This window comes from Brassica napus, chromosome A9 (genome assembly GCF_020379485.1).
Source record: "Brassica napus cultivar Da-Ae chromosome A9, Da-Ae, whole genome shotgun sequence".
In the NCBI taxonomy this organism is placed as follows: Eukaryota; Viridiplantae; Streptophyta; class Magnoliopsida; order Brassicales; family Brassicaceae; genus Brassica; species Brassica napus.
In genome coordinates, this window is record NC_063442.1 from 3,642,987 (window position 1) to 3,657,573 (window position 14,587).

At 35.9% G+C, this 14,587-nt stretch overlaps 3 protein-coding genes across 3 annotated transcripts; 1 reads left to right on the top strand and 2 right to left on the bottom strand.

The window, feature by feature from the left end:
* The first annotated feature begins 618 nt into the window (after positions 1-618).
* LOC106365907 (ethylene-responsive transcription factor ERF003) lies at positions 619-1,601 on the top strand. Its single transcript, XM_013805420.3, has 2 exons — positions 619-841; positions 928-1,601. The coding sequence occupies exons 1-2, from the start codon at positions 759-761 to the stop codon at positions 1,382-1,384; spliced, it is 540 nt and encodes a 179-aa protein (XP_013660874.1). The 5' UTR covers positions 619-758; the 3' UTR covers positions 1,385-1,601.
* A 4,847-nt stretch (positions 1,602-6,448) lies between these two features.
* LOC106365906 (zinc finger protein 3) lies at positions 6,449-8,146 on the bottom strand. Its single transcript, XM_013805419.3, has one exon. It carries the CDS (start codon positions 7,301-7,303, stop codon positions 6,539-6,541), a length of 765 nt encoding a protein of 254 aa, XP_013660873.1. The 5' UTR covers positions 7,304-8,146; the 3' UTR covers positions 6,449-6,538.
* A 1,257-nt stretch (positions 8,147-9,403) lies between these two features.
* Positions 9,404-14,230, bottom strand: LOC106365904 (transcription initiation factor TFIID subunit 5). The gene is made up of 19 exons (XM_013805418.3): positions 13,970-14,230; positions 13,706-13,787; positions 13,544-13,622; positions 13,355-13,452; positions 13,202-13,258; positions 12,995-13,082; positions 12,788-12,897; positions 12,548-12,655; positions 12,315-12,466; positions 12,028-12,138; positions 11,884-11,953; positions 11,757-11,793; positions 11,445-11,600; positions 11,278-11,354; positions 11,072-11,188; positions 10,404-10,669; positions 10,137-10,232; positions 9,973-10,045; positions 9,404-9,737 (listed from the first exon to the last, which is right to left on the bottom strand). Exons 1-19 carry the CDS (start codon positions 14,140-14,142, stop codon positions 9,681-9,683), a joined length of 2,007 nt encoding a protein of 668 aa, XP_013660872.2. The 5' UTR covers positions 14,143-14,230; the 3' UTR covers positions 9,404-9,680.
* Positions 14,231-14,587: the final 357 nt, after the last annotated feature.

Consider the following 14,587-nt stretch of genomic DNA (forward strand, 5'->3'; position numbering starts at 1 on the left):
TTATTTGTTAGTTGGGGAAAATCTAAAATTACTTGGCATTATCTAGATACACATACATGTTGTGATGATCAATCAGACCCATGTGAAAATGGATACAGTGGGTTTGAAGTTTCACCCCAGCCAAAATGTCTTTTGATCCAACTTGTTCACCATTGGAAAGATAAAGGAAACCTACACATTTTTTTTGTAACAAAAGGGACCTATACATATATCAGCGAAATTATTAGTCTAAAAGAAAATAGAATTTTAGAATCTGAATCGTTTTCTTATGAAACTAGTCCTGTAAGTAACCAAAATCATGTACATAAGTTTTGATAAATTTGTTTGTGGATAAGTCTTATTCTCTCTTGAATGAAATTACAATTGATACTTTCCAAAAACTATTCTCCTGCATTCAGCTTAAACATGTGGTGTCTAAGCTTTTAATATTCACTAAATCTCTAAAATATGTGGGACTACTAGATAATACATTTGCCCATGTCTTGGCAATTTCGAATACAACAAATGAGTCAAACATAAAATCCAAAGAAATTTTCTGGGTCTTATTGGTAACGGTGTGGGTCCCTTTAGGACCAAATTGATTGCCAGTTAATTTGTAAAATAAATTTGTTACACAACAAAACACATCTCTCATGAAGCCAACAGTACTTATAGCCACCCTTCACTCTTCCAAAACGCTCCTTCACTTCTATCATCACTTTCCTCCTTTACATTCCCCACAAACACTTTGATAGACTCACCTGAACCCCAGTATTCTAATGGCACGACCACAACAACGGTTCCGAGGCGTGAGACAGAGACATTGGGGCTCTTGGGTCTCTGAAATTCGCCACCCTCTCTTGTAAGTCTTTTACCATAATACCCGTGTTTTCATTTTTTTAATATCAAGAAGTTATGCTGATTCTTGTTTTTTTTATTTTGTTTCAGGAAAACAAGAATCTGGCTCGGGACTTTTGAGACTGCGGAGGATGCGGCAAGAGCCTACGACGAGGCAGCTAGGCTAATGTGTGGCAATAGAGCTCGTACCAACTTCCCTTACAACCCAAACGCCATTCCTTCTTCCTCTTCTAAGCTACTCTCCGCCACTCTCACCGCTAAACTCCACAAATGCTACATGGCTTCTCTTCAGCTGACCAAACGGACGCAAACGCAGACGCAAACACAAATGCAGAACGCTAGATATGACGGCGTCATGAATGTGACGTCTGACGGTAATCAGTACAACAGAGGAGGAGTAACGGAGATCAAGTGGGAAGACGGAGACGTGGATATGCAACATAATCTCAGGCCACTGGAGGAAGATGATATCGAGCAAATGATCGAGGAGCTGCTTCACTACGGTTCCATTGAGCTCCGCTCTGTTTTACCTACTCAGTCGCTGTGATAAACGGCTTTATTAGGGTCATTCTATTAATTTTTATTTTATTACATTTTCCTTCAACGGCGTCGTTATGAGAGTAGCAGTGACAGTTCAAGACATTTTGATCTGAATTGGCCTCTTTTGAAACGCTCATTCTTGTTTCTACAAGAGCAATCGATCATATGCTATGTAATGTATAGTATTTTTATGATATGAAAACGTTATCAATTTTTTTGCATCAGATTCTCCATGTAAACCAATTGAGAAAAAAAAAACAGAAATCATGAGAATTATGTTTTGAGTTCGTGTGTGAATAAGTGGGGATTTTATGTAGTGAAAAAGATGCAACATTTGGATGAAATATATCATAAGAAGAGAGTTTGGAAGGGTTTGATTCTTTTTTTAGTTTGCTGTTTTTCATGCATGTTTTCATTTTTCAACGGTGGGACTTATTTTTCTTTCCTTTAAAAATTCTATTTCTCACTCTTTTGATTTTTTTTTCTTTTAAATTTGGGATTGCTGCCAAGTAGAAAAGAGTGTCCCTAACACCACCATCAAAAATCTAACTTTTAAATTAGAGAGATTTGTATGTTTCTAGCACTTACGTTGGTCAGCCATACGACTAATCAAAAGCAATAGAAACCTGACCTAAAAGAACATATTCGACTCAAAACCAAAATTAAAACCAGACCTTTGGACTGACACAAAGAGTCGGCTCCAGGGATTTTGGGAGTATGTGACTGTTTCTATGTAATTTTTTTTTTTTGCAAATTTGAAAATCTAAAATTTTTTGTAAAGCTTATTTATATGTAATTTTTTTCAAAAAATTTAGGGATTTATTGCAAATGTTTTATCTAACATGGCCTAGAACCGGCCCTGTCGACACATCTTAAATTAAACTATGTTCTTTGATTTGTGACATAAGGGTTTTGTTGTTTAATCAACGTTTTGAAATATTTTGTTTGGTTTAACACAAATAAAGTTATTTTCTTCTTGCTGATTTTTAAAATGTGCAACCGCAATCACTCTCTATACATAACGTTTGACGGATACGGTGAAACAATTATAACCACACTACTACACCATATCTTCTAAACAATTTAATACTGCAAGTCTGCATCACAGTAAAAGATTAATTACAACGCAGTTACTATAATTCGGTAGCATCTCCACTCCGATCGATCGTTTCTTCTTGCAAGCATGTACACGTTTTTATCAGTTGTTAGGAACATATATAATTGAATTTAAGTGAATGATAATTCAGTATGGTTAGTTGGCCCGTTACGACATAATTATAAACCAGTAAACATGCAATGCATCTAAATTGCAGCACATAAATGATTTGACGTTCGGAATTATATGGATGCAAAAAGATTTCTTGTCCCCTTTATTTGCATGCTGTAGATATTAAACTATAAATCTATATCATTCTGAAAATAGATAGAAGTAAATTACGCAAGCTATGCATATACAATATCGTATAACTTATGATGATGATGATATAAATAATCAGGGTAAACTATGATTTGAACAGCTTTTGGCTTTGATTTGATGAGACTTTCTTATCATCTTTGGTATGCTGCTGATCATTTTTACAATAAATAACACTCCTTTGATTTGTAACTAAATTTACCATTATACCACATAATTGTATGTTTATCTAACTAAGAAAACTGATGGAAGATTTTTAAAAAGTCTTCGAAGATGTGACAAAAGCCTATAGTTTATAAGGTTGACAAAAGGGACATAAACGCTATAATAACTCAATTTTAACTTATAAGCTCATATAAATTCTACAATGGTTTGTCAAAAGCAATTATAAGACTTCTTTAAAATCTAATGAGATGTTCCAAATTATTTTGCTCGGAGTTCTGTACAGTAGGCTAGCAACCGATTTCAATTGATTTGGTAACAACTAAAATACTGCCTACGTGACAATTATTTAGCCACTATATATACTCTCATAGATCCACTAACAAAGATAAAAAGAAGAAAATAACCATGTTATATGTGACAAAATTTGTCAAACAATAGTACTGAGATAGATTAGTTTCTCAACGTGATGCTATTGTTTTTTGGATCGAGGTCTTTATCGAATGGAACTTATAATGATTATAACACCTGTTTGGAAATTGATTTTGTTTCCCCCACAACCTTTTGAGAAAGGTAAATTAATTAATAAATAAATAATGAAAAAAATAGGAGGGAATTACAAAAGTGTAGTTTATTCCAATTATTATGTTTTGTTAAAGCATTTTATAGCAGTAAAGGTGAGATTTAAAATAATGGGCATGCTTGTGAGTTGATCATCATTACTTCTTTGAACTTCTGTGACCCTTTTTCCTTTGAGGAATGTCCTTTTCTATTGTCCCAATAAAAATTTCACTGCACTCACCAAATAAAGAATGAATAGGTATTCATATTCATATGAAAATGTGTTTTTTTCCATTCTTGTTATATGATACTAGTTATATGTCGTCTCGTACTAGTGCATGGAAATGTATTTCGTTCACCCAAATTTAAACAGAAGTATTGCATACAAGACCGATCCTGGCCATAACAATTCAAAACATTCGTTTCAGCCCCTAAAATGCAAACTAACATGTATCACTTGACCCTCCAAATTAGTTAAGAAAACTATAAACATAGATTATTTAAGGGGTATTTCAAGTCCTATAAATCTAAGGCCGGTTCTGTAATATACTAATATGTATGGATTCTAGTATCGTCCTTATTACTAAAACATTGTTATTATTAGAACAAACCCGGTTGGACATGAAGATATTATCAAGTTGATTATCTACCTAATATTGTAAAATCTTCACAAAACCATTTTGTATCCTTTCATAGACCACATGGCAATCATTCTCAGTGAGTGTTTCAGTGGAGGTGAAACATTATGTAAGGCTGATTGGTTATCACAGAGAAGAGTGGATGCAGTTGATGGAGGACGATGAAGATCATGAAGTACAAAGATGTCAGCCAAACTAACTCACATGTAGTATCAGCCATAGTGCGATATTCTACTTCTGAACTGCTACGACATTATTAGTTGTTTCCTGAAAAATCAAGAGATGAGTGAATCACCAAGAAACACACAATATCCGTACCAAATTTTAGCAAAAAAAAACACACAATATCCGGTAGTAGAAAAACGAGAATCCGGATAAGCAACCCAGTTTAGATCAGAGAAAGCAGTAAGATGGAGATAAGGTGAAGTAGAGTAAAATAAACCTTCGCATGGATCATTCTTCAGATATAATCTTATTAGCTGAACAGTGTGTGGAGCAAACATGTATTGACGCAAACTATGCACATCATAATTAAGTGATATCAAGTTGGGTATGCGTCAAATACAAAAGTCTGCGATACCCGTGAACACCGAAGAATCCTCAAGTGGAACACAATCATCAGAAGATATCTTGAGATTAAGTTCCATAGGTACTAAAAGAGGCTTGCAGCCTAGTAAACCATCATCCAAGAAGTTCTAAAGTATATTTCCCAATACCAATGTTGTTGCGTGTATTCTCAAACCCAAAAAAAAAAAGTAATTTGCTGGACCAATGTCTCAAAGTTTAAATGCAGATTTGAGATTGGACTTGAACTCGTTAATAGCAGAATTGTCATTTCCTACTAGCAATATTACTTGAGATATTTGATAGAAACAAGAGAGATTATTAAGTTTAGACATGTTTAGTTGATTATATGATCTTTGTAAACATTGAAAACAAGTCTCTGGGCCTTGGGGCCCAACTCAAAGAGGCTACTTTCTCCCACATTCCCGGCCCACTTCCCTTGCCGTTTAGTTTTTTTTTTTCCGCTGGTGGGCGTCTTATTTAAGTAGCCAAATGATTTGATCAGTGAAACTGATTCTACTTATTTTGGTTATGTGTAGGGCAAGTGTGAGTGAGATTGCATCAAAGAAAGATTTGGGGCCAAAACGATAACAAACAAGAAGATGATTTTCGAATGGCTTGTCAGGTTTTGTTACATTACATGTTTTGGATGTGCGATCGTCCACTTGTGCTCTTCTTGGATTTATCCATGGAACTGTATGAGTTTGGTTCGTTCTGACTATATATATTTGTTTCTTTATCTCTGTGAATACAAACAAGCATATCTTCTTCCTGCCACTAAATTGTTTACTAGTGGTGGAAAAAGACATGATAGAGACTTACTTGATTCAATTATCTTCGACCAATTTTAGAAAAAACACGTGAAGTCGTTGGTGATGAAAGCAATATGTGTCGTTTTTTTTTGGTAATGCTTTCTGAACATATGAAATATGAGATGGCCTTTTATTAAGTTATCCATGCTTAAGAAAACCCACGAAGATAATCCAATCTATTGGTGCCGTTCTTTATATTACATGCAATTTCAGGAAAATACACAATGTTGGAGTCAGTACTTAAGCATTACATTTGCCTCTTTTAAAATGTATAGTTCTTTCACCCCTTTAGATAGTCGCTTGCTTTTGCTAATGTGTCACCTTTTATGCAAAATTAATTTGCTTGTGTGTCTGTGTGTGTGTGGCGTGCACGGACTCGTTTAGTAATTATCCTCGAGGGCCAAAAAAAGAAAGGTCATTCGTTGTCATAGTTTACACCACTTTGGGGTCTAACAAAGAGAAGCATTGGATGCTTTAGTGATAATATGTTTCAGTTCATTCAAAAAAAAAGTTTCAGTTTTCTTCTATAGTACTCTTTGCTTTTAGTGTCACAATCATCCTACGCAGCAACTATCTTCTTTTTATTACATATGTTTGGTTCTGTTCGAGTGTCTTCGTAGCAACTTTTAAGTAAATAGAATGATTGTTCTAACTTTTAGGTAAACCAACTTTGACATTATAATATTATTTCCTTTTTCTTGTCAAATAGAACCAAATCTTCCCTCAGATCTCAATGTCTTCTATTTTCCTTTACTCTATACACATTTCTTTTCCAATTCTAGGAATTAGATTAAATATGCAGCATATGCTTTACACTGTTGCTGTGTGTCTACATGAAATCCACTATGTATGTATAGTCGAAAAATCCAAGACTAAGTAGATACGTGAAAAGATGTACATTAGATATTTTTATTAGACAGGAACATATACACATAAGAGTGTTAATTGATAACAATCAATGAAAACACAGTAAAAGATACTACTAAATGCAAGAATCAAGAAAAAGACATTTAAAGCTTGAGGGATAAGTCAAGATTCTGTTTCTCTTCCTGAATTGTGCTAAACAATCCTTCGTCTCCTTGCCATTGTTCAAGAGTCAGTGACCCTACTAGATTCCTTCCTATGTTGCTCGATGATCTAGCCATGTTATTGGACCGTGTAGTTACTGAAGGATCCATCATCATCATCATCTGATGATGATGCTGATGATGATTATGAAAATGATCCACTGAAGAAAGTTTACCTATTGCTGGTTGTTGATCAAGTGGTAGTCTTGACCAGTTGATATGACCATAATGATCACCAAACCCGTTATATGAACTTATATTGTGGCTCATCGAGTGCGCTTGAATTTCCAAAGACCTGTTATTGTATTGTCCATGGAAAGAAACTGGAGAGAAACCGTAAGGATGTCCAAAAGCCGAAGCTGAGGCTCCCATTCGTTGCGCTCTCTTTGCCAACGTCCTCTCTCTCTTGTGTGCGTTTTGGTGACCACCAAGTGCTTGTGAGCTATAGAAAGATCTTTGACAGTAGTTGCATGAGAATAGTTTGTGTTCCGTGGGTGTAATCGACCCGTTATAACTCTGGTTAACATCGATACTCGTGTCTATGCAGTCGAGGAGATTGAGTTCTTGAGTAGAATCGTTAACGTCTGCTTCTTCATCCTTAAAACTCTGTTCTTGCCTCTGGTTTAGAGAATCTTGACATGGAAAAGCTGTGGAGGAAGCCATGCAAGAGGGATCTGAAGGCAGTTGCTTCTCCCTAGAAATGTTCATGAGGGCTAAAAAGAGAACATATTATTTTTTCTTTTCCAAGTGATGATTTCTTCCCTCTCTCTCTTTCTATTATTAATAGCTATGAAAGAAGCTTTTATCTGTAAACAGAAGCAGAAGTAGATGGTATTAGAAAGGAATAGACAAAGAAAATAATGCCCTAATAGTAAAACATTTTCTTAGATATTTTTGTAATAACAAGTATTGGACCAAAGTACTATGGAGATGAGAGCGATAGGTCGGTTTGGTTTGCTATCACACACTTTTCACAAAACACTTAAAAGCTAAGCTTATTGGAACTCCACCATCTACATTTATACCTTATATATATACGTTAATAACCCAATCAGGTCATCAGGTTAGGGCAACCCCTTTAGTCCTTGGCCATGATCAATAAGTTGAAACTGGTAAGTTGGTGTATGTGCAGTATTTTCTTTAAGTGGATTACAAACGACAACTGAAAAAATGAAGCAGTACTGAAAACAGTTATGAAGCTAGTACATCTGATGAAATGACAGGAGAGGAAAATGACAATAAATTTTAAAGGATTGATGTCCAAAAGAAAATATATATGTACTGGAAATGGACCATCTAAATTATTTTCAGGTCAGTTTATGAATACTTTATGTAACTCCACGTGGTAAGTGGCCACTTCTGTCCCCTCTAGCTTCTCTTGTTGGTCTTTCCTTCAATCGTTTTTTCTTCTGTTCTTTTATACTCTCTATTAAGAGGCCAGACCGTAGATCAAACTGGATATAGCGTTATTCGGATTTAGTTAAGCAAGTGTATGCCCCTCACCCTGGATATAGCGTTATTCGGATTACAGAGTATATAGCGTTATTCGGATTTAGTTAAGCAAGTGTATGCCCCTCACCCTGGATATTTTGCTATCATTACTTTTTGACATTTTATAATTAGTTGTGTTTAGTAAAAAATCATCCAGGGAGATCTACACCAATATACTATATATTATCTTGTAAACCACTCACAAATAACATGGGTGATAATCGGTTTGAAAATCTCTTTATTTGATTAATGATAATCTTGGGCAGATCTGTTTCAATATTATGTATCTTAGTGAGATACTTTAACTAGAACTATATGACTTATAAAGAATAACTTATCTTTTGTCCAAAAAAGAAAAAGAATTAACTTATCTTTATGAGAGAGATCAACCTTTTGTTTGTGTGAGACGTTAAAGGAAAAAAAAATATTTATGAAACTTCCACGCTCTTCTTTCTTTATCGTCTAAAGAGTGTAGATCATTCGTCAATACAAAGTTTGGTTTCCCACTTATTTCATCATGAAATACAACTAGGTTGCATGGAGAAAGTCGCTTTATTCCACCAATCAGAACTTCTCTTTTGGACACCACGTCAGCAATATAAAACCCACTTGGGCACTGAGCAAAGGTTTTTTTATTATTATTTCAGCATCTTCGACTGGGGGTTTATGTTATAGCACACCACTTAACATATCCAAATCTTTAGCTTAAACTTATTTACCAAAGGATGTACTTTAGCTTGCAAATTGTAATGAATATGGAAATATCTAATGGTTAGATTGTGTAATTGTCGTTTGCCATCTGCGACCATACTTGGTGGGTCCAACGTTACTAATGAGTAATGGCCGACACAGAAATGGTAAAAGCTGATTCAGAGTTTTCAATTGCAAATTCTTTTCAAATTCACTAGTTTTGCTTATACTTATAATGCATACATGGTGGGGACGTTATATTCTAAGTTACTAATATATCTCTAACTCTCCGTTAAAGGAGTCCCTAGTTTGCTTGTCACAGCAATATAATGATCTGATTTTTGGAGTGGCAAGTAATGTGAGTTAGAGAAAGCTTATTATAGTTGCCCAGTGACTAGACTTTATGCAGACTGTGACAGACTAGATATGCATCATGTATGTTTCTGAAAGAAAATAAAAAGGTTAATGAGAAATCGGAGTGGGGAAGATGATGTTAAGATATGTAGAAACACATCCCCAACATGCAATTATACAAAGAATACAAATGTCTAATCATTTTTTTTACACATGTCTAATCATATATTAACCAGATCTACTGTTGGTGTCTTCATCCAAAACTTGAGTTAATGTCTTTCAAAAGGTTTTTTTTTTTTTTTTTGGAAAATCCTACAAACCAAACATGCTCCAAGTGATTTCCGGATTGGTTACATAGTAGTTTACTAAGAGAATCTCAACATCTTTGGAATTTAGAAATGACAAGCCAAGGCCATAAACAAGTAAACCTTTTGGAGATAATGATAAGAGTATCAAGAGAACTGACTATTCTACACTTGATTTCTTCTGATCTACAACAGCTTGCAAGAATGTAAAAAGGAGCAAATCTCAGATACCATTTGGTTTTATATCAGCTTGCGGGTTTTGAGAGCGCTCCTGCAGCAAACAGCAGATTTCTCCGAGAAAACTGTACCAATGTAAACACACACACACAAAAAAAGAGTTTTAGCATATGCTTGATCAGAGAACTTTGTAATGCTATTAAGGAAAGGTCCTATATGACGAATCAAATTATTTAGCACACGCCCTCAAACTTTGGTTCTAATCAAGTTAATGGTTTGATTTATTTACAAGAACAAGATGATACACTTCGCAGAGAATCCAGAGTTAAAACTAATTCTTGTAAAGAGAGTATAACTTACTCTGAGAGCGTGAACTGGTGTGGACTTCGTGGGGAAAGTCCTGAGTGAGCGCAGTCTGTTTGTGTTTCCATTTCTGATCAACAACATGATAAAATCATTATAATAAAACAAACTACGATTCAAAGAGAACAATGTTATACACCTTTAGAACGGAGTAAACTCACTTTTCCTCGGCCTTGGTCAATTTGGTGCTTGAAGTGACGTCCCACAGTTTCACTGTGCAGTCCGCAGATCCAGAAGCCAGAAGAGACCCCTCGCCGCTGTAACAGAAAAAAAAACAGGTTCTTGGATCATTGGAAGTGCAGTTTGCGGGTTCACTATGCCAACCAAGCCCAGCGACCCTATATCATCACTCTCCACAACCTATAACGAGAATCCTCCCTAACTGAGTGATAAAAGAAAATAATTTCCTGCTTATCTCGCTGTCTCACCTGTAAGAGAGACTCCATACACATGAATTATGGCCCATGAGAGGTGTGATGCAGCGAGCTGTTGAGAGGTCCCACATCATTATGGTTCCATCTTCATCACCAGAGGCCATATATCTCCCATCTGGTGACATCGCCAATGATAAAACCATACTCCTGTGCCCAATGAATATCCTGACACATTCCCCAGTTTGCACATCCCAGAGTCTCACCGTCTTATCACTAGAACCGGTCGCAATGTAGTTACAATTGGGATGCCACTGTACACACTGAAACAAGGATTTTGACAAGTACATGAAAGGCACATCAATAGTTATCCAAATGGAAACTGAGATCGCTTATTTGTATTACTGTCAATCCAAATAGTTAAGTAATCCAACGTAACCTTATGACTTCAACGAGCTTAGATGACAATCTCTAAATCAACTATAAACTGGTAGTTTTCTCCAAAAAAAACTATAAACTGGTCGATTCATAACTTATGATTGCCAGGGCCAAATTAAAAATACGAAAAGCTACTAATCTAAGTCAATAAACAATGCAAAGTGTTAGGCAACCATTTAAACTGTGACACGGTAGACTAATGCCGTGCATGAATTAATAACTCAAACGGTCCCTTTTATTTAAACTCTGTAAATTAAAACCCTAACGATCGTGAGGGAGACGCTTACATCAACATCAGATAGATGCCCTGCCATTATCCGCAGAGGTTGTACTCGGTCCATCGACCAAATCCGTGCAGTGCGATCATGAGAACAGCTTGCAAAGTAATGCCCGAAAGGGCTAAACTGCACCATGAAACGAGTATATATACATGACCGTTCTTCATAAATTCCAGTTTATATAAGACAAATGTGTGAAAATTGAACAGTTATACCTGGACATCCCATACAGGGTAATTGTGACCTTTGTAGCACACAAGATTGGCATTTAGTTGTGTGCTCCACAGCCGTACTGCACTTGTGAATACATGGTTGGTAACTAAGAAAACTCCAAACTAATGACGGAGTATAGGGATATGTAGAGGGAAAGACATATACATACTCGTTGTATCTGCTGAAGAAGATAATACAAAATCTCCAGGTGGACTGAAAGTGGCCGAGTAAACTGGCCCTGAGTGACCCAGTAATAATGTATAATTTCTTCTGCCATTTGGTCCAACGTTTTGATCATTTGTATCACTTTCACCTTGCAAAGCACCTGAACCAGACAGCATTAGTGTCTATAATTTCTCATGGAAACACAAACAAGAATCATGAAAAAAAAACGAACAAGGGAAATGTATGAAGAATGTATCCTTTTTAATTGCGGACGTCAAAATAATTGTTATCACAATGAATGTCATTAAAAACATACCACTACCAGCTTGTCCTATCTTCGCCATGTTCCAGACCTGAACACCATAATCATCAATTAGATATCATTTCGGAGAGTAAGAAAACAAAAGGAGGAAAAAATATACAACCATTCAAGAATAAGATACCTTTATTGATGAATCTGAGAAGCCACCAGCAACCAGAGAACCATCATGAGATATAGATGCACAGTTTAAGCTGGGGGGCGATAAATGAGTGAGCAACAAGTTGCAAATAAGCAGCAAAACATTAGGAGGAGATGAGGACATTACCCGTTATGAGTATTAACAAATGTATAAAAGCTGACAGATGGCATTGCAACACTACTCAACTGCACACGGTTTCTCAGGTCTTCAAGGATGGATTCTTCTACATCCGTTGACCTGACATAAAGAAAATTAAGATGGAAAAAAATCTAAGTTACAGTAGATTAAGTTTTTCACACCTACTATATTTATTTTCTCCTTTAATCAGTCATGCATCGTCCATATATATTGTCTGTTCATTACTCTTTCATAAAATCCTAACACAAAAATGAGTTTAAGGGATTCAAAATTACATGACTGGCAAGGCAAGTTCCGGTTTCACACGTGGTGCCGGCGATACTATGCTGGTCTCCTGACGTGCAACCTTTGCTGTTGCATTTCCTGCTTTGTCCTTCTTTAACTTTTTTAAGGAAGAGCCTTGCTTTCCAATTTCGTTGGATCTTTTCTGAACACGGTATCAACTGACGAGTGAATATGGAACTTTTCGTCCAGAAAATTATTGATCTAAGTTGAAGCTTCTTATCACCTTACTATCGTCCACGTCCCCGTCTTTACTTTCTCCTTGTCCCTTCTCAGAATCAGACAGTAGACTTCCCGTCTTCTCGAGGCGATCTTCGAGCGAGTCTTCAAGCAACTATGAAAGAAAAACGCACATGTAGTTAGCGACTTCGCAAGTATAATATCTTTGCTCGGATGAGGTATCAACAGGCATCCATCCAGAAAAAAAAAAGAGAGAGAGTAAAAGAAGCCTTAAGAAAATACATACTCCCCACTGTATTTCTTTTTGATTAATGTGATCAGCTGTCTCCTGAAAACTCCCAACAATGGTGACAGCGTCTATGTCATCAGATGAGGAATTTGGTTGTCCCGAGTAGACTGCAACAAATGACCCACGAAAAAACAGTGGACTCAGTCTGCTACTCAGATATATGCTACAGGCTTAGGCATATATACGAGAAAGTAACACAATTACCTTGGAAATTGATGTGCTCGTTAATAATACCAAGCATTAAAGTAGATTCCGTCCTATGTAGATACTGAAGCAACAGATCATATGAATACTGCAACATTAAGCAAACATATTAGAAGTCTGCAGCCATGGAATCCAATTAATCAGACCAGAAACCTCGAAGCATTTGCCAGTAACAACAGCTAGTAATCATTTTCCACTTTAGTTTACCTGACAAATCTTGATGTTGACCTTGCTTTGTCTAAGAGAACGAGCAAACTCCATCTCCTGATAAGAACCAAGGTCACAAGACAGTTGAAAAAAAAGGAAAAAGATTAAAAAAAAAGAATCCTTTATCAACATTATAAGGTTAGCTTTAAAAACCTCTAGATGAGAAGGAACAAGAACGCCTTCCAGCTTCTGAAGATCCCGTAAATGTATCATTTCATGATCTTTCCGGAAGCTGTTAAAGAAGGCTCTCGCTGGAACACAAGCAAAATAAGCACTGTTTCCAGAAACGAGAATCAAAAAAAAAAGCTCAAAATGTGAAATTGTTGTGACTTTGAGAAGTACCTTCTCGAGTGTGTCCTTTACCAACAAGATCCATGTAACAATGAATAAACACAGGATACATCACTCGGAGCAACTCATGCTACAAATCCAAAAGCAACTCATTAGTTTTCTAAAAGGCTCAAAACAAAACGAGACTAAGAAGGGATATAAAAAAATGCTGACTTTATATAGATCCAACGAGTTATATGCCCATGACCTAAGTTTGCTGTAACCATCACGGTACCGAGTTGGATCATTCTCTGATCTGCAAAAAACAAAATTGCATCAACAAACATCTAATTTATTCCCCAAAAACTACAAATTGATAAGAAAATTTCTCAACATTTAGGGTTTCAAATTTCACACATAACCACACAAAATTCCCCAAAAATTAAATCGAAATTCGAATTGAAACATAAACAATAGAGAAAGAGAGAGAGAGATTACTGGGAGAAGGAGCGGATGAGCTTGGTGAGCTCAGGATCGTTATGGTAATCCGTGGAATTGAAGGTGCCGCCATTGTTGTGGTGAAGAGCTTCTTGAAGCTGTTTAGCTGCGCTGTTGAAGCCTTTCTTCTTCAAGTAGCCCATTACGAACTCGTCCACTTGCTCTGGATCCATTCTTCTTCTCTCTTCCTCTTCTCTCTCTTTCGCTCACTGAGTTGTTCTTCTGTTCTGAATCGGTTGCTTACCCTTCCGTCAAATCTCGGGTCTGGTGAAGCAATTTCGAGTAATCTCAAGGCCTTTTGATTAATGGGCCTGTTCTAACTGGCCCAATAAATTTACTTCCGGTTTAGATATACGGATACCTGATGGTATTAAACTACATAAACATTAATTTAATTATATATTTCGACAGAAATTTTTTATCAGATATAAGTTTTGAATTCTTGGATTTTTTTTTTTACTTTTACCTTTCTTTTTTTTCTTTTTTTCTCATTATTTTCGAATTTTAAGATATGAGAAATTTCCTATGATAGATTTTTTAAAAGTTTTTGTCAGAAAAATAGCATTCAATGAAAAAAATGACCAAAATAAGTTTTATTAAAGGGTAAAAATATATTTT